Genomic DNA, 23,213 nt, shown 5'->3' on the forward strand with positions numbered 1-23,213 from the left:
AATCGAAGATCCTGAACACCCTGATCTGGCCTTACAAAGGGAGCGAATTGCAAAGTCGAAGCTCATAGGTCTGATACTATTTCTCCCTTCTTATTTCGGAGCATATGATATTGTGGTCTCCCAATTCGTAGCACGACCGCTCATATGGATTGCCACTGCCTACTTGTGTATCTTATAATATCAGTCACGAGCCATAAATTCAGAAGCTAGATGCAAATTGAAGTCCTCTCCCCTGGACCAGGTTCCAAATAACGAACAAAACAATGGTATTGCATTAACCCTTATGAAGAAGGAGACCTCATCGCCTATATGCAACGCCAGCAGCAAGAGCTGTTCCTACAAAAAGCTATCGAGTCAAACTATAATGGAGCTTCAAAACTATGGCCATCGTCATCGATGGCAGCGTTGATGAGAAGGTGCTCAGCACATCCAAACAAACAAAAAGCCGCCCCTCTTCCATGCAAATGATATCACTTGAATCTCTGGTTTTTGTTTCTTTTTTGCCAATCCTTGCTACGCCAGCCCAGAAAGGATATATAATCCGACAAGGGGTTCATTAGGTTACTATACACTTCCTCCACTTCCCACTGCCTTCATGAGTCTCTGCCCTTCCTATTCCGTCTCTTTCGGGCACTGCTTCGCAGGCGACCCTCGTCTCTTTAGTGTGAGCCGTTCTGCGAATTACCGTTGCCCATCGTGATTTGCGCGGGCGGCGGAGACAGCTGGGAGGCTCCTTCTACCGTCTGTTGATCATACTGCTGATTGACCGTGTCCTCTGCCAGTCTTCGGGTTTCTTGGGCCCACTGCTCCAATCGGTGCTTCTCGACGTGTTTCTTCAGGTTGCTGTCCTCCCACCTCATGGCCTCCAGATATCTGTCGCCGTAGCCCTTGTCCATTTTCTGGAAGCGCTGGTCGAGAGATTCCGTGAATACGCCAAGAGCTTCCGATGGCATCACGCGACGGTAGGGCTTCCCATCAGCGCTTTGTTCTAAAACAGCATTAGTATCAAACACAACTAAAGTCTTCTGTGGAAAGATCAACTTACGACTGGCATAGAGGACGCAGAAGGTCGAGAAAAGGTCGGTGCTACCCAAAATCTCTAGAACATCGTTGTCGTCCTTGTGGGAAGTGTTGTTGATCTTGGTCCAATCTTCCCGGAGGTAACATCTTCTCCAGATAAGACGCTCGGCTTGCTCGCGCTCTTCGTCAACCAGTGCGTAGTTAGCAACCTGGATGGCCAAGAAGAACTGGTCCGAAATCATCTCCTTGAGGTCCGGCTGCAGTTCAATCATGGTGAGAAGATCAATCAGAGTCATCGGGTCGAGCGCCTCGTGTTTCAGGAGCCGCGCGAGTCCGTTTTCATAGAGTTCGCTGAGGATCTTATACTTCTTGGGGATCTTGATGGGGAAGGCTTCCAGTGCCATGGGCAGCTCTGCGGCCTCATCCAGAGCGACACTAACGACTGGCCGGACCTGTCCATAAAGCTGATCCTGAATCTTGATAATCGAAAGCTCCTTATCGATGGCGTCAACGCCGGCATCGGCCACTGTTACGTTGACGGAGGCTTCTTGCCTGCTAAAGGATGCTTTGCTGGAAGGACGGGATGCCTCTGCCATACGAGCGAGCTTTCCAAGACTCAGCTCGATCTTCTTGTTCCAGATCTGCTGCTCCCTAGTCAGACCCAGATCGAGCAGGGTATCAGCGGCGTGGACTATGTCCTCTTCGCCGATAATATCGTTGATCCACGATATCTTCGCAAGTTCCGGCTTGGTACGCAGGAACGAGGTCTTGTAAACCTTGTCACCGCTGTACTCGAGCACAGAATCAATGCCGTTCAGGCTCAAGAGATAATCGTAGAAGGGAAAAGCAAAGTCCTTGCCGTATTCACCAAAGTAGTCTTCAACTTGTCTCTCGTTGGCTTTCATGCGGTCCTCAAGACGCTGAGTTTCCTCAGGCGACAAAGCACCTGTCGAGAGTCTCGAGCGCAGCGACTCAGTCTCCTTGATCATGATTTCCGCCAACGCAGCAAGGGAACGGTGGTGCTCGGCCAATCTGACGGCGGCCTCCCAGTTCTCTGACTGCGCAAGAAGAATGACCTTCTCGTGGCGGTCCTTCTCGTATGTCTCTTCGAAGCTCTGACCCAAGGCGACTGTCTTAGAGTTCGAGCTAGCAAGCGACGAGCGAGACAGCTCCTGAAGAGCGGTCAGGTATACCTCCGTGAGAGCTGGGAGCAGGGTTCGGATCTGTTGGACGAGCATCTGCTCCGCCTTCCCAGCGACTTCTGTCACGTAATTCTGGTTGGCCCATTCGGAGGCAAGTTCGACCAAGCGCTTTAGGTTGTTCGTGATGTATTGATCGCTGGTCCATGGCTGGGGCAGTCCCTCGTAGTATCCAGCGAGAATTCCATTCTCCAACGTTTCTCGCTCGAGTCCGTAAAGCGGGAGATTCCTTTTACGGAACTCCATGGCCTCGCGGATGGCATAAATATTCATCTGCATGGCTTCGCAGATGAAACGCGTCAACGACGGCTGGTCTAGCTCCGCCTTCGAGTTATACTTGATGACCTCGTACGCCCAGGCCAGGAAGATATTCATGCGGTCGGTATCATGGGTGAACCAGTAACGAAGCTGATCGATTTCTCCCCGCGAGACGTCCGGCTGATGCTTCTCCTCAGTCCTGATGTACTCGACAATCTCGGCTGCCAGATCTTTCTTAGCCTCAGCAGACCGAGTGTTGAGAAACTCCTCGTGCTTCTTCCACACGTAACTCGCAGCATGCAGTTTTTCGGCATTCCACAGCAGCTTCCAGCGTGTGACACGGTTTAGGCTGACTTTGATGTTTTTCAAATGGGACATGAGCTTTTCCAGCATCTTTGCCCGGAATCTCAGGTGGCTTTCCAAATGCACCGACCCGGCCGTAAGATGTGGGCTGTTCGAGCTGAGAATGTCGTTGCTCAATTCGAGAGCAGCATCTCCTACCTCCTCATCTGAGAATGGAAGCTCACGTGGAGCATCAAACACGAGGGGGTTGTCTTCCTTGACGCCGAAGAAAACAGCCTGTTCAAGCTTACTTTTCGCCGTGACTTCGGGGGCTTTGTCAGTCGGGAACTTGTCAATGTCGGTCGTCAGTACTCGAATAGTACCGGCACCTCGGACCAGGAGCACCACTGAAGGGTTCTTCGTTTTGACTTGTGTACTCCGCGCTTCCTCGCTCCCAAAAGCATGTGGCTCCTCGATACCCGATCCAACGACCTCTAGTACAGGGTCCTGTCGAAGGTCTACAACATCTTCGTAGTTGGCTGGCAAGATGTGACTATCCTCAAGCAACTGCGAATCTGGTGAATCCGGTTGACGCGCTATAGATGCCACAACAATTGCACGGTCAAAGACCACAAATGCGACAACGGCGGGTTTGGGCAGGTACAGGCGAGGTTTGGCGAGAGCATGAGGGTTCGGCGCTGTCGAATAGCTGGTAATGGGTCGTATCGCACCGACAAGAACGGGACTGTCAGGCGACGCACCATTGGGAAGAAGAACCTCCGCAAGGACATAACGGTAGTCGTCTCCGTTGGAGAAGGAAGTGAGCAGTAGTAGATGCTGGTAAGTGTCAGACTCAGGTGTATGACGAAGTTGTGTCATATCAACGAATTTCTCATCCGGAACAGCGGGCGTGTAGGTGAAGTCGTGGATTTTGAAGGAATCGGCAGGGTATGCGATCGAGCGCAAATCGCGTTCTCGAATGCCCGCAATCACTGCTTCTTTGGCGTCATACTCGGTCAGTAAATCGTGGTGGCCGCCCCGGTGAATCTTCCATGCATGCAGGCGGCCCTTCGACGTAGCAGCGACGACTGTGCGCTCGCCTTGCCTCGAGGAGCGGTCCGACCTAACTGCGGCAATATCACCTTGCACAGCTGCTTGAGACAACACATTCCGCAAACTGCCAAATATACCTCCACTCTTGGGGGCTAGACTTGTGCGCAAGAACTGAACCGATATGCGCGGTCGGCCATGTGTGTCACGTACACTAAGGTAAGCCATACGGCCGCTGCTGAAGGCCAACACGAAACCGGTTGTCGACTCTGCGCGGATGATCTGGGTGACCGTCTCACCCGAGTACATGCCCGGTATCGTGTCCTCGACTCCATTGCGCTGCTGGCGCATGAAGTCTAATGTTGTAGCGCTCGTGATGGACTCCCAGTATGTAACTTTGCCGCTGGTGGGCATCACTACCACCAAGCCGGTTTCGGACGACGAGACGGATGACGATACGAGGGAGCCTATCGGTAGGGGGTCGGTCGCATACTTCGATGGGTAAGGTAGTGTGAAGACGAAAGAATCCGCGGGCGTGTGTGATAGCGACGTGTAGGGCCACACGACCGCATGTGTTTGGGTAAGACTCAGGGCGAACCCAGTAGCGGCATCAACGGTGCCATGTTGACGACCTGTTTGATGTTAATAGCCAGTCAAAATGGTATCTGCAATCCTAGCGATAGGCCGAGTAGATGCACAACTTACTTGTCGCGTCGGCTCGCAGCCTCTCAGGCAGAGCAGGGAGCTTGCTGGCAACGAAGCCAGAATTGCTCGTCTGTACCATCAGTTGTTAGTTATTTCCCCCATAGGCCACGCTTTTGCGGTTACGTACGAGTACGACGCTTCCATCTCCTTTGCCAACACGGTCACTGCTCTTGACCTTCTTGGAGCGGAGGCTCAGCTCCTTTCGGATGGTCGGTGGTGTGTTTTCGATGCCATCCTGCTTCGACTCCTTGGCTGGATGACGCGCTGCTTTTACTTCGAAATTGTCGACGTTCGCGTCGGGGCTGACAAAGGTCTGTTCGTTGAGAGCGATCCTGGAACGCTTAGCTTTAGGTTGCTGTGCAGTGTTCTCCGAGCTCGCGGGCCGCTGGCGCCGGCGACCGCGAGTGGTGACTGTAGGGGTTGGCGCATTCTCGGGGTTCTTCTTTAATGATGGCGAAAACATTTTTGAAGATGTCTTGATGGAAGATGTAATGTGGTGTCGGCCGGGGACCGGTTAGGTCGGGTTCGGGTCGAGATGCGTGTTTGTTGAGTAAGGATGACGACGCCGCAAGTAAAAACCCGTCGCCAACAATGTTTACTTTGGTCGAGCCGGCAAGTGATGCATCAAGTCTCTATTCGTCAACGTCCAACAAAGACGCAGAAGGGGGAAAACGGGACGAGTACGCGCATGCAAGTAAATAGAGGAATGAATAGGTTGATGACGGTTGGGTCGCAAAGGACTTGAGCAATGGGAGCGTCAGGTCAAGAGATTCGGGTTGGGTGAAATGCCTTTCCCTTTCTTATTTTTTCGCGAGCCAATGGATGGATCTCTCATGCTCGTAGCTTCCATCCAAAAATGCCCTTGGTGTTTTTGGGTATGGGCCATGGCAGCAGCAGGAACAGGTACTGGGGTACTTCTGTTTTTCTATGGGGCCCTGCTTTCAGTCAATGTTCACCTGCAAGCCTTGGCTTTGCTGGCCACTCTCCCACTGGTTCCGGTAGCTCTAGGGGGTCGCCCTTTAGCCAATGCCTTGGTGATGCAACTGGCAATTGGAGGCTGAAGTCTCCACAATTTGACCAGCTCAGCACTGAGCTGTTAGAACTTTTAGAAGTCGGTCTGGGGTTCCTCTTGCCTCTCAGGTAGGTACTATATTTTTAGCTTAGCCTATTGCATGTTACACCTAGAAATGTTCTCCCGTTCTTACAATAGGTACCTCCTAGACCGCCCGACTTGGCCCGAGCGGGCAACTATTCGCTTTACCCGGCTTTAATTGTAGATGATGACCTCAACACCCGGCTATGGGGCATCTTTTGTGAATATATTTGATGCATTTTCCAAAATTCATTCCCGTCTAGTTGCTTGCCGAGTCTGACAACGAGCAAACTTTGTTCATTGGTATTTTTATAGACTTGTATCTGTATTGATTGATTATCTCCTGTTAAGCAACCTCTCTGTAACATTCCTTATAAGTGGGCATGCGGCATATCCTTGTGATATAGCTTGGCCTCATGTGAGCGAACCACATGCACGTCTGATTGAGACCACTTTGGCGACAAGAACAGAATCACTTCTATGGCTTGGTTTCAGGTTCACTTTATTCGAGTCAATCTGAGTAATTGAAGTCGCCGTGTCATTGGTCTTCCCAATCGGCAACTGGCTGAAGGTAGTTAGTTGGCTTTATAGTCACCATGAAACGATCAGCAACCTCCGTCACCATCACAGATCCCCTGGTCAAATACCAGAGCCTTCTGGCAACGGGCTATTACTGCCCCGATCCAGCGCAGCATCGATTGGCAATCCACCTCCAGAAGATCTACAAACGGCTGAAGGACTACTCGCCTTCGGTTGAATATGGGGCCAGGCTGAAAGCGATATCCAGCACGTTGGATGAGTCGAGGCGGACTAGAGAGGATAGCTCTGCACTCGCGGCGGCGAATCACCCTATTCGTAGGAACCCGCTGTTTTCCCGTTTTTTCGCCAGTACAGAAGACCGAGACAGCCTCGCCTTGACGAGGGTCCTGACTGGCCATGAGGCCGCCATACAGATCAACTCGCCCCGCGGCCTCTTCTTGTCCGGCGAGGTGGGCACGGGCAAGTCCATGCTGCTAGACCTCCTCGCGGACGGCTTGCCCACGAGTCGGAAGAAGCGGTGGCATTTCAACACATTCATGCTGTATACGCTGTCGCAACTGGAGACGTACAGGAAGTCCCATCCGCAGGCCGGTGGCGGCAACCAGCAATACTCGCTACTGTGGATGGCAAGAGAGATGATTGAGAAGTCCCCGATTCTGTTCCTGGACGAGTTCCAGTTTCCCGATAGGGCCGCGAGCAAAATCCTCAGCAACCTGTTCACCGCGTTCTTCCAGCTCGGCGGTGTGCTGGTCGCCTCGTCCAACCGCATGCCCGAGGACCTCGAAAAGGCCACGGGGTTTGAGTATGCCTCTCCTCCGCCCGGCAGCGGCGGCTTTCTAGGCCATATGCTTGGCTTCGGTAAGAGCCGGAGCCGGGGAAGAGGAGAGTTATTTGGCACCTCTAGCGATTTTTCCAACTTTCTCGAAGTGCTCAAAGCACGGTGCGAATTCTGGCAGATGGAGGGGGGCAAGGACTGGCGAAGACGGGAAATGCACGAAACCGAGGGAAATGACCTTCGACTCAGAAGCACCACGACAGATACGGGAATAGGAGATGTCACCGAGGACACCCAGGGCACGGGTCACTTGCCTAATGATGAACCAGTTTCAAAAGAGGAGAACATTGCAATACCTCGAAACTACGCTCTACTGAATGATTGCGATGGCACAGACTGGACAGCATCGTTAGAAGCGGTGCCATGGAAGCCGTCGACGCTCACTGTCTATGGCCGGACTGTCCACGTCCCACAACAACACGACGGAGTGACGTATTGGAAGTTCCACGATCTGGTGTCTACCTATGGGCCAGCCGACTACATAACCATGGCATCGACCTTCCACACGTTCGTTATCGACGAGATCCCGGTCCTGACGATTCTCAAGAAGAACGAAGCCCGGCGTTTAATCACCCTCCTAGACGCCCTCTACGAAGCCCGCTGCAAACTCCACGTGCGGGCCGCCGCAGGCCCAGACGACCTCTTCTTCCCCGAAGCCAAAGCCGGGCCCGCCGGGGACGGCCAGGGGGAGAACCAGAACCGCGTAGACGCGGACGCTATCTTGCCCGAGACCATCGCTGAAGTCTACCAGGACACCACGTCCCCGTTCCGCCCCAACATCTCGTCCTACACCGACCCCGACCCGGACCACCAGGACTCCGACTTCGGCATCTCGCCCGCCGCGTCCCGGCTCGACTTCAGCAACACGGGCGCCTTCACCGGCGAAGACGAGCGCTTCGCGTACAAGCGCGCCGCCAGCCGGCTCTGGGAGCTCTGCGGCGCGCAGTGGCACGCCCGGGACGGCGACGACTGGTGGCAGCCCCTGCCCCTCGAGGCGCGGCATTGGGAGCAAGGGCCGGCCTCGACGCCGTTGTCGTCGTCGAGGGGCGGTGGACGGAAAGACGGGGTAAAGGGTGATGTGAGAATGGGTGAGACTGTGGAACTGGAAGAACCGGCCGGGCTTCAGAGGTTGAGGGTCCAGGAAATGAAAAATGCCCTTTCAGGGGATAATGATACCCAGGCGAGGGATGCAGGTGTAAAGGGTTCACAGTGATGGATCGAAGTTATATTCAGTATATACATGCTAGACCGTTTGCGACATCTCAAGGCATGAATTATCGGATCTTTCGATTTGCAAGGGCCATCTCGAAAACGATTGAGTAGAGTGGATATTTTTACTGTATATTCGTGATTTATCTCGTCTAATAGCCTTCTTGAAGCCCTTCTTCTCGCAGCCTTCTTCAGGTTTTGTGATGTATATGGCTTTTTATACATCTGCAGAGTAGCGTCTTGTGAAATCCCCTAGGGGTTGCCCAGTCCGTCATACTTGTATGCATGTACGATGTTGTGCCTGATATGCGCCAAACCCCCTATTTCTCAAAGAGGAATCTGAGACGTCTACCTGACCTGGGTAAAGATTAGGCAATCTAGTCTCGTTGCTTGGAGCCATGCGCCCTTCGATACGCAGTCTTATAGACGACGTGACCCCGTCATGGTAAGCAAGCGCATCGAACGCTTGCCAATATCGGATCATTAGGTGGACTTCGTTTTTCGCATCTTCCCAGCTGGCGTGTAGCATCAAACCCTCGCCACAACGACTCGTCGGCATGCCTTCTGTTTCGCGTCGCTTCGTTATGCTTCGTGCGATCTTTCCATTTCTACATGAACATTCGCCATATGCCCAACCATGCGAGTCCCACGCTCGTAGCAGTGATGCCGAACTTCCGGCTCCGCATGCCGAATCTGGAGCCCGAAGCCAGGATCTTGGCCTGTTGGCGTTCGAGTTGATTCATGCCGGACCAGTAGGAGTAGGCCGAGAGGCCGAGGAATGCGCCGCCGCCTATTTCAGAAAAATTGCTGTCAGCCATTGCGTTCCGGCCTCTTTGCGCACAACCATTGGTGTCGGTAGCGCAGCAAGAACCAGCCTCCGGGTCTCCGGAGAGGAGCAGTTCCGTACCTGTCACACGACACGACATGCAGTCCTTGTCCTGGCTTGGGTGCTGCTGCTGGCTGGAGGGGGCGTCGCTCGAGCGCCGGTTGGAAGGGGGTGAGGGAGAAGGAGGATGGGGAGGAGAGGAAACATTGTCATTGCGAAAAAGAGCAAAGAACTTACCAACCACGCGACACGGCGTGCAGTCGTCGCCCCGGTCGGCCTTGAGGAGATCCTGAAGCTTCTCGGGCTTCTCGAGCGCGTGAACGCTAGGGGTGTTGTTGCCAGCCATTGTGGGTATCCCGAATGCTACAGTTTGTACCAGGAAATTGTTCGGCGCAAAACGCTATCGCGGAAGCAAGGCTTTCGTAGAACTCCTCGACGTAGTTCACGGCGGGATATCGAATAAAAGTAAAATAAAGGTATGACCTAGGCTGACGACTGCCCACATTTTGTTTTAGAGTGGAGCGCTGCTGGTTTGCAAGGATTAAGTACAGACAGACTCGGCCCCACCTCCGTCCGCGCCGGCCCTCGTCCAACGTCCTGGGAGTTCAGACACTGACACATGTTGCGCCTCCATCACCACCTAATCACGCATTTTCCTCCACTGCATTTTCGCACAGAGAAATCCAACAATCTTGGTTATATCGCTTGCGTATCCAAATTTCACTTCTGGACTACAGTCAGAGGCAACATACTCCTAGTGATACCTCTATTGGAGGGGCAGGTGGAAGACCAGGAACTGATGATACTGTGGTAATGATTTTGAATACTGTCGATGCCATGTTTGCTTATTGTTTGCCTGCCTATGAAGGTGAGCACAAATCAACTGAGGTGTGGCAACTTGAGTCACCAGCTAGACTCGATTTGAAGCTTCTCAGAACCTGATCTTCAAAGTCTCGACATCACGTCAGAAACCTCACGAGGGATGCGATTGGTGTGACAAGTCTTGACGGAATGGGCGTCTTCATGGAGGTGATCTTCTTGGTCAGAAGCGTTTTCAGAAACGGAAGGAGATTCGGGGTGTCACATCGATGACGTACATCACATGTGTACCTGTATATCAGGTACTGGGACAAGAGAGACATCTAAGTGGAACTCCGTCGATATTCTTTGGAATGTTTCGTGCCCCCTACCTGTTGAAGTAGTTTAAAACATAGGCATGGCGTAGAGTAGTTGTATCGGTCTCCACGGCGCTATGGGATAATCACGAGTTTTAGGAAATCTTTCCGGCAGTCGAGGCACAGTGGTATATCAAATCAAGCAGGCTGCATATAGTCAGATTGGTCAAAGAGAGCATCGTGTTATGTAAGACAGATGCGGTGTAAGTGTTCAACCCGAAATATTCACCTGATGGCACAGAAGTACAAATGAAATGTTCCTACATTCACGAGCTGTCACTTTGTAGTATACCCCTGTTGCATACTGTTCACATCAAGACCGAAATATTGGCACGAAGGGCAAGCAGAAAACCCCAGATGGAGGTATATCATTGAATAAGATGATCGCCGAGCATACATCCGAACCACAAGCACAAGACGAGTCTCATTTAGCTTAATGGTTAAGCACGTCGACTCTGAACATTCAGCAGTCAAAGCGGATATCGGTTCGAATCCGGTAATGGGCCTGTTTTCCATCTTTTTATTGCTTTTCTCCTCGACTATTTTGTGCTTTTTATAAAGGTTTACAGGAAGGCAAGATATATGTCGCCTTTAAGTGTCTACACCGGAAATCCGGGCATTTTGCTACTAACATCCCTTATAGTCTTTTAAATGTTATGGGTTCCGATATCTACAATTTCAGAAGATGGTATATGGTTAGGAGGGTTGCGGAAATATAGGTATACAAGAAAATCCATACCATATTCTAATGGTTTACATTCTCTAGGTCACTATGCCATGATCCAGGATCTGCATAGACATGTATTTCAGGGAAAGTGCTTTATGCAAACTAGATAGCATTTTCAACATTAGACGGCAGATCCTTTAATGAAACCACTAACTCCAAAACGTGCACAAGCAATATAATCATAACAAGTTCAGGACATCATCAGACATTAGGAACATAGAGTATTGTATTGTCAGAACCCCGGTATATATTGAAACGGATATTACAGCTTGAAGTTACCACTGGAAAGGGCCTTCGCGTCTCTGGCCTTATTACCCTCCATGTCGAGCACTTCACCCTTCTTGTTGATGACCCGGACGCCGCCCTTCTTGAGGTCCGCGATTGTATCCTTCTTCGCCTGGGCCTTGCCGCCGAGGGGTCTCCGGTCGCTGCCGCCGGCCTTGCGTATCCGCTCCTTCTCGCGCCTGTGTCGCCTGGCCTTCTCCTCCCGGCTGAGCTCCTGCTTCGCCATGGGCAAGCCGCTCTTCTCCACGATCTCGCCCTTCTCGGCCGTGTCCCTGCCGGCCTTGTATATCTCCTGGGGCGCGAGGGTCTGGTCGCCGCCGCTCACGCCTTGAGCAGTGGCAGGCTGGGCGTCCTCCATGCTGACTGTCGCGACATCCGCGACGACGGTAAGAGAAGGTGCCACGGGCTTGGGCTTGTAGTGCCAGCTGCTGAGAGCATCGAGTTTGCCGCAGATCTCCCTCCACATTCCCTCCAGCTCCTTCTCCTCCTTGGCGGTCTTCTCGTCAGCTTTGCTAACGTAGCTGTCGGGGTTGGTGTTCTTGATGTGCTCCTCCTCATACAACTCCGCAAGACTTTGCTTGTTCTTGGTGTCGTCGAGTTCGACCAGGCCCCTTCTATTGGCATTCGGGTCCAAGGAATCTGGCCGTCTCCGGATGACCTCATCGAAGTCTTGTGCTATTATACGGCGCTTGATCATATCTTCTATGCTCTCGCTGATTTCGGTTGTGATGACCGGTACAGGCTTGCCAGCGTGCTCATAGTCAAGGTCCTCGTCCAGAAGAGAGTGCTTCGGCCTATCGGCCGCGCTTGCTTCACCTGAAAGAACCCACTTCTTCTCGCCTACGTTGGCGGCTTCTAATCGGCGGATTTCTTCGGCGAGCTTAGCTTGCTTCCGTTCGTGAGCCGATCTCCGGGCTTTAGGGTCGCCAGGATCGACGTCAGATAGGCCGTCTTCAGAATCGCTATGCTCCGACTCATCCTCGAAGAGGTCGCGGCGAGCTGTGGCCATCGCAGTCTCAATCTCGGCCTCACCTGGTTCGGTATACCGTGGCTGTCTAGGTTTCCGCGGCTTGCCATCCTTACCCTTCTTTGCAGGAGGCGCAAAGAAATCCTTATAGTAGACATCGTTGGCATTCATGTCTCCATCCATGTCGTCGTCGTCCACATCGTCCATGGCTTCGTTGTCACTTTCTCCTTCGGGGGCATCCAGATCCATATTGCCAAAGGTTGGGCCATCATCTTCCTCTTCATCGTCGTCGTCTTCCTCCTCTGCCAGATCGTCGTCGTCTTCTGATTTCTTAGGTTTGTTGCCTTTGCTACCTGGTTTTGTAGCAAATGGGTCGCCGTGCCAGTCAACCTCGTCCTCCTCGTCGCTTGCTGCGTCGGTGTTGGGGTCTGCGCGGGCATCTTGGCTCTCAAACCACTGAGTTTGCTTGTTGAAATCATCAATGGAGAAGAAGCCGTCGTTAAGGCCATTGGGATCTTCCACGAGGGGCTCTGCTTCTTCCTCGTCATCTTCATCCTCCTCATCGTCGTCCTCTTCGCCATCAAGCTCTACGTCGTCCATGTCAGCCTCCAGGTCGTCCATGTCAGCCTCGCCGAACGAAACCTCGTTCTCGTCCTCGTCTTCCTCGATGTCGCCATCTGAGCCGCTGATCTCTTCTTCTGACAAGGCTTCTGGGTCTTCATCCTCAAGGTCAGCCTCCGACAGCTCCTCGTCAGAACCTTGCTGGTGGATGCCATTGGTCTCGATTTGATCGGCAGCCTCAAGTTCCTCGAGAGCGTCTTGGGAATCCTCCAGTGCGCTGGCGATGATTCGTCGTGCTTGTTGCCAGATCTGGCCACTCTCGAACCCCTCGATGTGCAGTTTCCGGATTTTCAGGACGTCATTCTTGGGCGCAGCGTCGGCGCGCTTCCTTTTCTTGTTGGCCTCTTTGAGCCTTTGCTGTTGCTCATCGCTCAATTGCCCGGCGTAGGAGTCCAACGTTGACTTGACAAGCTGTAGCGATGCATTCGGGACGGAGGCGTTGGGCTGGAGGAAGCCGTGGCGGTTGCCCGATTTGAGGGCCTCGAGCAAGGCCGTCGACATGACGAATGCGCCTGGCGTTTTCGAGGGATCGGCAAGGGCAGATGAATGGCCAGAGACGTCGGGGGTGTGAGTGAGAGTGTGGGAGGAGGTGGTGCTAACACTTCCAGCCATTGCTCTGGGTCTCAAGACGTTCCTGTCTGTAGGCGAATCCTTCTCTCTTACTGCCTCTCTTTAGAGTTCGGATGGATTTATCGATTGAGCCTTCAAAATTTCTGGGATAAAAAGTTTCAGTAGAGAGACTACCTACGATAAGATAGAACCCCGCCAGAAATTGCCCATGGGACAAACTGATTGGCCAGTCAGATTAAGCCGTAGCACCTAAAGTGTACTAGCTATAGTGGAGCTTTCCGCTCTCCAGGGTCTCAATTCCGCTCAGTCCTAGGCGGCCCAGGCTTTGGTTGGGTTGATGTCTTCAGCTAGCTAGCTCGCTGGGGCGGCCCAGTCTCGCGCTCTCTGCCCCTCAGAGAAGCCCATCTAACCTGCCAGCCGAGTCTCCTTCAGCCTTACGATGCGATTCGCATCCCGGCCACCATGAACGGCGTTATAGAGGCGCTACACATCTACGATGAGCACAAGTCAGTAAATTGATACCCTGAATATACCGGAGCATCGCATTGACAAAACTGCAGCCGCGCCATCCTGTCTCACACCTACACATCGCGACCGCTATCTGCATCCCACCTCCTGCCACTTTACCTAGAGCATCCAGCGCCGCGGCCGAACTTGATTTACCTATCCAATACGAATCCCCCCACACTAGTCTTCAGCCTCGTCCATGCAGATCTCCTATATCTAGCGACAAGCTCCTCGGAGATCGAACCCTTGCTGGTCCTCGAGTTCCTACACCGAGTTGTCGATGCGTTGGAAGAGTTTCTAGGTGCCCCCGTCTTGGCGCACAAGATCGAGGCAAACTACGATGTAGTTGCTCAGCTTCTCACGGAGATGTGCGATGCTGGCACTGTCAGCACGACGGAGCCCAATGCGTTGAGAGACGTGGTAGAGGTCGAAGGCCTTCTCGGCAAGTTCCTCGGAAGCTTGAGCTTGCCCAGCAAAGCACCCGGGCTTGGCACGAGCTTCAACAGCCCAAGTGCTCCCTCTCTTCTCGCTCAGAATGCCCCTTCCTTGCCGTGGAGACGAGCCAACGTCCGGCATACCTCTAATGAGCTGTATGCAGACGTGGTTGAGACCCTAACGGTTACGTTGGCTCCTTCTGGGCGACCAATAGCCGCCTTCGCGAACGGGACAATTGCATTCACGTCCAAGGTCTCGGGAGTTCCGGACATTGTACTGAGCATCACAGGGCCTTCTGGCAAACACAACCTCGGTAGTATCATGGAATTGCCCGTTTTCCACCCTTGTGTGCGTCTCAACCGCTGGAGAGATAATCCCGGAGAGCTGAGCTTCATTCCGCCAGATGGTCGCTTCATTCTTGCGGGATATGAAGTTGATCTTCTGCCCTTTACCAATGGAAAAAGTGGCAGCTTGAGCTCTAATAACCTCAAGTTGCCCGTGACCATTGAAGTCAAGACTGGCTTGGGCTCAGCTGGATCCGAGTTCGAAGTTCGGGTCAACATCAACAAGATGTTTGGTGCTTCGGGTGCAATGGGTGGATCTGGGCGAGGAGGAGCTGTCGGCGCCAGGCCTTTTGGCGGCCCTCACTCGGGCACGGCAGCTTCACCTACTATGCATGACTTGACTGTCTCGGTGCCATTACCGGCAGATGTTAGGAATTTGTCCGATATTCGGCCGAGCAGGGGCGACGCAAGTTACAACCCCGGCGATAAGTTCCTCGAGTGGCATATACCTCAAAAAGAACTTGCATCAGGGACGCCCTACTTCAGTCTGAAGGCAACAGTTTTGGGGCCATTGGCTGATGACACCACTGACGACGACCCGAGTGGCTTTGGTTTTGGGAAGGACTACTCTTATGATGAGCCTTATCAGAGCAGTGCCGAGCCCAAGACGATTGGGAGCAAACCGGGCCTTGAAGACGACAAGGATGCAAAGAAGATTGCGCAGAACAAGATTCTCATGCCCAGCTCTGCATCAATCAGTTTCTCTGTCAAAGGCTGGATACCTAGCGGCATCAAGATCGACGGGATCCAAGTCGATACGAAGCGGAGTCGTGGACTGGGTGAGGGTGTTAAGCCTTATAAGGGGGTCAAATACCTGACTATCAGTAAAGGGGGCATCGAGATTAGGTGCTAGGCTTTTATCTCTATGGACTTGGCATACGTATGCATTGCATGAGCCGGCGTTAGGACAGACCGTCCGGCTACTTCCTGTCGACAATCTTGAATCAATAGACATTTTTTCCAAAATCAGTGTTGCCCAACACAATTTTGCCGTGACAGACGAGAAGCAGGCCACCGAGAAATACAATATACCAAGACACGTTGTTGCTGCATGCAAGTACCCAGACGATGCGAAATTATACTAGTATGCATATATGACCCCGCAGCGCCGGTGACCCTCGGCGTTCGGGTGTGTGGGCCGTTACAGCGTGGGGTAGCTCTCCCTTCACCCAACAGTGACACAAGGGCGAGCTACCCCCCGGTCACTGTACGAACGTTGAACCCAAGAGGTCAGGTTCCATAATTGGGGTCATGCTTTCAGCTGCAATCGACTGATGCTCTCCCTCGTCTCCTTGTACAACATCATTTCCTTCGCAAAAGGTCGTTTCCCCAACTTCCGTGCAAGTGAGAGCAGGTTGGCCGGTGCTGCTTCTGACTGCGTTCAATGCATGTTCCTGGCCGTTCCCCCTAGGTCAGTCAAAGCTGGCGCATGGTGATGAGCGCCTTAGCCACTACTCCCTTACGCCGGCCGAGCCGAGCCGTAAGCCTCCTGCGACAGACCCTCGCGAAGAAAACAACAAGCTTCAACGAACTCGGCATTATCGCGGGTAATGGGCATCATGTCCGCTCGCCCGTCGAGGGTAAGCGATATGGCTCCAGCATGAAGAAGACGCGGCCGCGTACAGCCATATTCTTTCCAGGTAAGCCACCCCTTGCTACTTACTTACTTATTGATGAAAAGAGTTCAAAAGCTCGAACAAAAAAGCTGACGTTGAGGTCCCGTAAATAGGACAGGGCGTACAGAAGGTCGGCATGCTCAGCCCGTGGCTGGAGGCTTTCCCGCGCACGTCACAGCACATTCTCGATGAGATAGACGACCTTATGGGCTACAAGCTGTCGGACGTGATACAGAATGGGTCTTCGCGTATCCTCACCGCAACCCCCAACGCACAACCGGCCATCATGGCGACCAGCATTTTGATATTGCGGCTGTTGGAGAAGGAGTTTGGGTTCAACGTGCATGAACGGGTGGACGTGTCGCTGGGCCACTCGCTGGGCGAATTCGCCGCCCTGGTGGCAGCGGGCGTGTTGGCTTTCGAGGACGCGTTATACATGGTGCGTAGACGTGCCGAGGCCATGGCCCGGGCAACGCAGCGGGCCAGGGACGAGTGGGGCGGCGACTATGGCATGGTAGCCGTCGTGACAGAACCTGAGTACCTCGAGCCCCTCGTCAATGCCGTGGACGATTTTGTGGGGTACCGGTCGAGCGGCCTGCGGAGCGACCATGCCGAGGATATCCATCCGATCGACCAGGTGCTCATCGCCAACGTCAACTCCAAGAACCAGATCGTCCTCAGCGGCAACCTGGAGAAGATCAAGGAGCTCATTGCACACATCCAGCAGTTTGTAGGCCACGATCCCCGCGCGGTCAAGTTGAACAGCGACTCGCCTTTCCACAGCCCCATCATGAAACCGGCCGTTGCGGTCATGCGGCAACTCGTCTCCGGCAAGAGCAGGGTCAAGGGGAAAGAGACGGATGATGTCATCACGTTCCCGGGTGCCCTCCAATGCGTGAGCAATGTCAGCGCAAGGCCCTTCAGCAGCCAAGAGGAGGTTAGAGACCTGCTCTCGCGGCAGTGCCTGGAGACTGTCCGGTGGTGGGACAGCATCAAGTATCTGGATCAAGAGCAGAAGGTGCGGCGATGGATCGGCATTGGCCCTGGGAAGGTAGGGAGAAACCTGGTAGGAAAGGAAGTCGGTATGCGGGGGATGGATGTCGTGAAGGGTGGTGGAGTATGGGCTATCACGGATCCGATGGAGGTCGAGGAGGCATTAAGGGGTCTCGAGAAGACGGAGTGTTTGCTTGAGGAAGAGGAGGAGGATTAGGCGTAGGGTCTCAATGGCTTGATATGGTCGCATCGCATCCTAGTGCTCGAGGCACAAGCAAGCAAGCAAGCAATTAAGCGGGCAGCAGCAGCGTGTAAGATCATTGGTGTTTGATTCTTCAGGAATGCTCGAAACGGGTTCAGATTAGGAGTTTATTGTACATATGCCCTGGACCGGTTATTCAGCTACGGTCTTTGTTGCTCTCTATTTACAACTGTACTTCTGAGTCTAACCAAAGAAGCCATTGCTATACATTATAGCCAGCCAGTATTTTGCATCTGCTTTCGTCAGGATCGCTATCTCAAAAGGTAACAGTTGAGAGTAACTAAATACATGTAGGTAGGTGTTGCTCAAAAAGGCAACTGACAGAAAGGGTGGTGATGTGCATGCGGCTGACCCCGGACTTTGGGTGGTGGGGCAACCGCGGCAGCTCGTGTTTGAGCTCCAAACGTCAATCCCAGACCAGATTGGACCCCTGGACTACCTACATCGTACTGAACCTCTCCTTTGCTCGCGACTCACCATCACATACGCGCGCACATCCCAGAGCATGGCAACAGCTATACCCGCCATCGCCTGCCTAGGCGTCATAGGCCGCAACGTAAGTCGCGAATCCTCAATCCTGCCGGCCTCTGCCGCTCTCGCCATCGTTCCTACGCCCGGATTTACTCGTTGTTGCGCAACGAGTCAATCGCAGTCGCGAACGCCGTCCGCCTAATACCTGATTATAACAACCCTAAAACAATGTTGGGCGCTTCTCTGGCTCGCGCGAGGCAGAACAAGAAGAGGCCGCCCGATGCCATAACTTGCTACTGTACATGCTGACAAAAGCCGCTTGGCCCTATACAGAACAACCCGCTTCACACCACCATCCTCCCGACCACGACCGACCCGCAGACGGGCCGCCTGGCGCCCTTACGCACCCCGCTCCAGTTCAGCCTGCTGCTGTCGAGCACGCTAGATATCTTCGAGTCGCGCGCGCGCCATGCCGTCGCCTCCAACACCCTGCTCAGCGGCGACTTCGGGCTGCTGCACGCCGTCGACGACCGGCTGGCCGCGTACGGCTTCGAGACCAACACGGGCATCAAGTTCGTCGCCGTGGTGGACATGCGGGGGCGCATCCTGAGCAAGTCTGGCGCGGGTGGCGGCGTCGGTTCTCCCGGCGGGAGCGTGGGCGGCGCGGGCACGGGGGGCGCGGCGGCGTCCGGGACGGGCCCTTCGTCGGTGGTGGGCGCCGTGGGACTGCGGGACGGCGAGCTCAAGGTCGTGTTCCGCGCCATGCAGACGGCGTACGTAAGGCTCCTGCAGAACCCCTTCTACGACCCCGAGGAGGGCGCCAAGGCCGGCCAGCTGCAGCAGAAGCGCATCACGAGCCGCAGGTTCGCCGAGGAGATGCGGCGGATTGGGGACAAGTGGGTGCCCGGGGGCGTGAATACATTATAAGAGCGGGAGAGAATACTGCGCGGTCTACTCGAGATTACCTACTTCGTCCTTCTACGAGCGTGACGTTGCTCGCGAGGAACCCTGGAAGCGCGTTGGGACGAACATACAGAGCATAACAAAGGCGTTGCTTGTGGCAGGATGGGAAGAACCTGGCCTGGAGTTATTGGGCGTTTCAAATGCTAGAATTGTATTATATTGACACGACGATAATTCGGATTCGACGGCAAAGGACTATGTTCTATCTTGTGTGTAACTATCTATCTGCTCAGAAGCCATCGACGCTGAAGTCAGATGACCTATTTGGAGGCCGTCGACAGGGACGGCGAGGATGTGCTGGCCATGACTATCTACTCAAACACTATGGCGATTTGGATTCTTGGCTACATTCGCTCCCACTCTCATTTGACGGGCATGACGATACTCAGGTGCAATATGATACATACGACCAAAGTTTCAAGTCGCATTGCGGACGATCCCTGGAAGAGCATTGGGTTGTGTCTGCCGCCAACACACGGTCACCACCGGCTCTTCGTTGGCCAAGTGGATAGATAGAGCGAGCGCTCAACACAGCTGACAGATGCATGCGGATATGTAGGCACGATTCCTGTCAGCGCTATTGGCATCCTCGTGTCTAAGCTCCTCCTCTTAGAGGATTCGATGGATCACGGTCCCAGCCACTAACACCTTCGGGTGCTTTTCTCGCGCCCGTGCATCGCCTTTAGAAGGTGGCCTATGCCGCCACGAAACATGGGGAGAGCGTGGCAGGAAAGCGCATGTCCGGTAAGGCTTGTTGTTGGGCCTGGGTTGGGCTCAGAGTTTCGAGGGATTGTGGGTGACAGACAGTTCGGCGCAAAACTTACTACCTTTCGACCAGCCACGATGTTTTCTTTACTTTAAAGCATAGAGGCTTATAAGCTTTTAGCATTGGTTTTTTGGGTTCAAGGCCCGATTATGGGAGACGCTGTCAGTAGATGATGATGGGCTTTGCCAAGGGTCGATGGCGTGGGTTCCATAAGGCGCTGTTTGGAATGCTTGTCGAGTCGAGTGGGAGATCTTGAAGAGCCTTCCGCCCAAGCCTAGTCTGACCAGGGGGCCAAGGAGACCCCCTGTTTTCTTCTTAGCTCCCAGAGTTGACGAATAAAGCAGACACCCAAAGGAAGGTTGCTCTGGAAGCGGGCAATGACGCGTTTGGCTCTCGCGTGTATTGTGAAGTGCGAAATCGCTTAAGAGGTCGAATATCCCAATAAGAAAAACAGAGCGGAATAATGCCTGGTTCTGTGCCTCGTACAATTCGCCGCCGTCCCGCTATATAATGGGGAGAGTGAAATGTCCAACCCCCCGCCCGGTCGCTGCCCAATCGGCAGCCACTGACAGGCAGAGGGAAAAAAAAGCGCTGGGAGCTGCCAGGGCTGCCCCACGACGACTCTTGTGAGATGGCAACGGACCACCAACCTGGCCAGACTGGTACGGTTGATGACTGGTCAGGACAGGAACGTGTGCATCAACAAAACATTTACGGCAGATGGAAACGCTGGGCAACGGTTGACCATCCACCCACCACCGCATCTGCATACGCGAGGCGAGGTACAGCAAGGTAAGAGAATACCTACAACACAGGATGAAAAACCCTGATATTGATCTGTCAAGCTATGTAATGCGCGTTCCCCCAGATACGACCTTCTCATGTATATCCACCCATAAAATGTATGTAATATTAGTCGTAGATAGGATGACATTGGAAGTGGGAGATACGGTAATAAAAAATGTGGCCATTCGCATATCGACCAAGACGGACTCATCTCCAAGGCCTGGGGTCACGAAACGGGATGGCCCTGGCAGCCTGATGGGATAGGTACATCTTTGTAGGAATTGGTGGGTCGAGAGATGCTTTACCACCGCCTACACCCGAGGCGAAAACGCGACGCCATGCACGTAAACTCCCAGGCCTGCTATTTTATCTTATTGATAATTCTGTTCCTCATGTTAGAGAGAGACAGAGAGGCTGGAGCTTATCGACTGATCAAATGGAACATCTTGAACGTGAAGAAATGAGCCCCGATATATCGTGATACCCGAGCTCGCGTGTCACGACATCCAACGTCCCTAAGACCATAATTATTGCCCCGAACGCGTTGGGGATTGTTTCAGATGTTCCCTACCGCATACATGTACTTACCTGTGCACAGGAGATAGATACCCAAGGGTCGTACGCTGTAAGTCTGGCAGTACCTAGAATGACGCCGTTCGTCGATCTCACCAAACCGGGACCCACCTCTGAAGGAATCCAAGATTGACCTCCGCAAGGGCTCTTTGGCTCGCTCGCTCGCTCCTTGGTTGCAGTGACGGAGGAACTGGAAGGTAATAATACAAATTCATTGCAGTGTTTCTTCGCCCCTCCCCCTATTTCGGGCGGCATTTCGTGCCCGATATAGACGGTGGTTTGCTTTTTTCTGTCTCATTTTGTACTGTTTAGTTTATTGAGTGGGTTGGGTTGCTGGCACTTCCCATGTGTCTTGGTGTTTACGAGCTGCCTTCAAGTTGGAACACGGACAGTCAACGTGGGCTCTTATCTCCTCACCCCGTTCCATTGTTAATGAATGATCCATCTGGAAAATCGCATCTGGCAATTCCTTGACCCAGCGGGCTAGCCGCTCCTCGTCCTGCGCCCGTGAGTTAAGTACGTCCAGCATGGTATATGAAATTTCTGGTTCCAGCTGGGGATCATTGAAATTGAGGTTGGATGATTGCTTGCACGCATGTGAGCACAACCAACCTCGCCGGAGAGGCCTCATATCTTAAACTGTCAACATGATACAAGTCCTGGCTTATAACAGACAGTATTTGCGATGTCATCTTGAATATTCAAACCGGATCTCAAGCATGCGCCTACCCGAGGTCTTTTTCCGTTGATTTTTTGTCTCTAAGCTCTCACTCACGGATGGCAATCCGCTGTCAAATGCCAGCAACCTTGGCCTAGGTTCTGACCACCACGTCGCTTTTTCTGGGTTCAGTGCGATACCTACAGGCCGCATCCCGGCACGGCGGCCCCTCGACTAAGCCTGCAATGGATTAACCTGGTCTCGCTATGTCCCAAAGAAGACGACCAAGATGGGCCGTACCTGACGGAATGAGAACGAAATAATCCATGTGAACTTGTAATGTACTCGAGGATAGAATACATAAAAGTGTACCGCTTGGAACTGTGCATCAGGTACATTTGATGGCGGTAGCTAGCTCTGTGTTAGTAGCACATTCGTCAATGTCATGAGATCGATTTCCAGCCTTCTGTGCCGCCCTTTGGCCGGTCCTTCGAGGCATGATGATGATGATGCAGCACGATGCAGCTGCTGTGCGATATGATAGCCCGTAACTGCACATCATTCACCCATCCACGAGTCCTCCTAAGCTGCATCGCTGATGTCAATCTGATACGGGCAACCTGTAGGTCTATGTAGGTCTGGTAAGGTATGTACATACATGCACCGCTACCACCACACACCAGCCTGCATCCCTTCGTGCCCCCCAGCCAGCTTCGTTGGAGCAATTAGGTTAGGTACATACTGTCTGCACTGCACGCCTGCACACTCGCAACGACCGCCGTCCGTACACGCACCCGCCACCTATGCACCCGCACCCACACCCACTATCCCTCGGTGCTAATGGGATGCAAAGTATGGTAATCAATCAGAAGGTGCACGCTCGCTACTCTTCCCACTTCCCAAAGTACCTTAAGCCCGCCAGACCCCCAAGTCCAGGTGGGCCGTCCACCTGCACCTCTAGCCGTCTACTCCTAGCACACCTAGTCACCCTTTTGATTTTCCTGCCTTAGTGCCACCAGCAAAAACAAAGTGGGAAGGGGAAGTCGACGAGTCGCAGAGACCCTTTCCAATTCGTCCGTCCCGGTCGTGAACCATACAACAACACCTCTCCCCTACCTCTCGACGTCTAGCTCTCTGTGTTCGGTCGCGGAATTCCTGCAGCAACACCCGCCCAACCACCACAGCCCTCGCCTCGTCGCGTACTGCAACGGAATGCGGTAGCATCTTCGCTGCCCTCAGCTCCTCGTCGGACTGAGATATTCTGACGGCCGTAGGTCCTGGCATCGGTCTTCCGGTTCGGGGTTTTGGATCCAAACAACCGACCGGCCTTGTCGTTTTGTCTCAAGGCCCATGAAGCAAGAAAGAAGAGGGATTCTAGAAGGAGAGAGAGAGAGAGAAATCGCATTTCGCCTGAATCCAGAAACACAAACTCGATCACGAACCACTTCGCTGCGCGGCATTGTTGTAACCACAACAA

The 23,213-nt window shown here is 53.3% G+C and overlaps 7 protein-coding genes across 7 annotated transcripts; 3 read left to right on the forward strand and 4 right to left on the reverse strand.

Moving 5' to 3' along the window:
* Nucleotides 1–659: 659 nt before the first annotated feature.
* On the reverse strand, nt 660–4,977 carry PG985_003050 (uncharacterized protein; the record flags this gene model as incomplete). The annotated part of the gene is made up of 4 exons (XM_066822819.1): nt 660–988; nt 1,046–4,441; nt 4,515–4,584; nt 4,642–4,977. The coding sequence occupies 4 exons, from the start codon at nt 4,975–4,977 to the stop codon at nt 660–662; spliced, it is 4,131 nt and encodes a 1,376-aa protein (XP_066690251.1).
* Nucleotides 4,978–6,203: 1,226 nt separating this feature from the next.
* Nucleotides 6,204–8,195, forward strand: PG985_003051 (uncharacterized protein; the record flags this gene model as incomplete). Its single annotated transcript, XM_066822820.1, has 1 exon — nt 6,204–8,195. The coding sequence occupies one exon, from the start codon at nt 6,204–6,206 to the stop codon at nt 8,193–8,195; it is 1,992 nt and encodes a 663-aa protein (XP_066690252.1).
* A 604-nt stretch (nt 8,196–8,799) lies between these two features.
* On the reverse strand, nt 8,800–9,363 carry PG985_003052 (uncharacterized protein; the record flags this gene model as incomplete). The annotated part of the gene is made up of 2 exons (XM_066822821.1): nt 8,800–8,981; nt 9,099–9,363. 2 exons carry the CDS (start codon nt 9,361–9,363, stop codon nt 8,800–8,802), a joined length of 447 nt encoding a protein of 148 aa, XP_066690253.1.
* A 1,818-nt stretch (nt 9,364–11,181) lies between these two features.
* PG985_003053 (rRNA-processing protein MPP10) lies at nt 11,182–13,404 on the reverse strand (the record flags this gene model as incomplete). The annotated part of the gene is made up of 1 exon (XM_066822822.1): nt 11,182–13,404. One exon carries the CDS (start codon nt 13,402–13,404, stop codon nt 11,182–11,184), a length of 2,223 nt encoding a protein of 740 aa, XP_066690254.1.
* A 420-nt stretch (nt 13,405–13,824) lies between these two features.
* On the forward strand, nt 13,825–17,474 carry PG985_003054 (uncharacterized protein; the record flags this gene model as incomplete). The annotated part of the gene is made up of 5 exons (XM_066822823.1): nt 13,825–13,868; nt 13,923–15,494; nt 15,883–16,059; nt 16,170–16,288; nt 16,378–17,474. 5 exons carry the CDS (start codon nt 13,825–13,827, stop codon nt 17,472–17,474), a joined length of 3,009 nt encoding a protein of 1,002 aa, XP_066690255.1.
* A 550-nt stretch (nt 17,475–18,024) lies between these two features.
* On the forward strand, nt 18,025–18,917 carry PG985_003055 (Longin-like domain-containing protein; the record flags this gene model as incomplete). Its single annotated transcript, XM_066822824.1, has 2 exons — nt 18,025–18,075; nt 18,324–18,917. The coding sequence occupies 2 exons, from the start codon at nt 18,025–18,027 to the stop codon at nt 18,915–18,917; spliced, it is 645 nt and encodes a 214-aa protein (XP_066690256.1).
* A 3,945-nt stretch (nt 18,918–22,862) lies between these two features.
* PG985_003056 (uncharacterized protein) lies at nt 22,863–23,141 on the reverse strand (the record flags this gene model as incomplete). The annotated part of the gene is made up of 1 exon (XM_066822825.1): nt 22,863–23,141. The coding sequence occupies one exon, from the start codon at nt 23,139–23,141 to the stop codon at nt 22,863–22,865; it is 279 nt and encodes a 92-aa protein (XP_066690257.1).
* Nucleotides 23,142–23,213: the final 72 nt, after the last annotated feature.

This window comes from Apiospora marii (genome assembly GCF_038362585.1).
Source record: "Apiospora marii strain CBS 49790 chromosome Unknown utg000002l_segment0_segment0, whole genome shotgun sequence".
Classification (NCBI taxonomy): Eukaryota; Fungi; Ascomycota; class Sordariomycetes; order Amphisphaeriales; family Apiosporaceae; genus Apiospora; species Apiospora marii.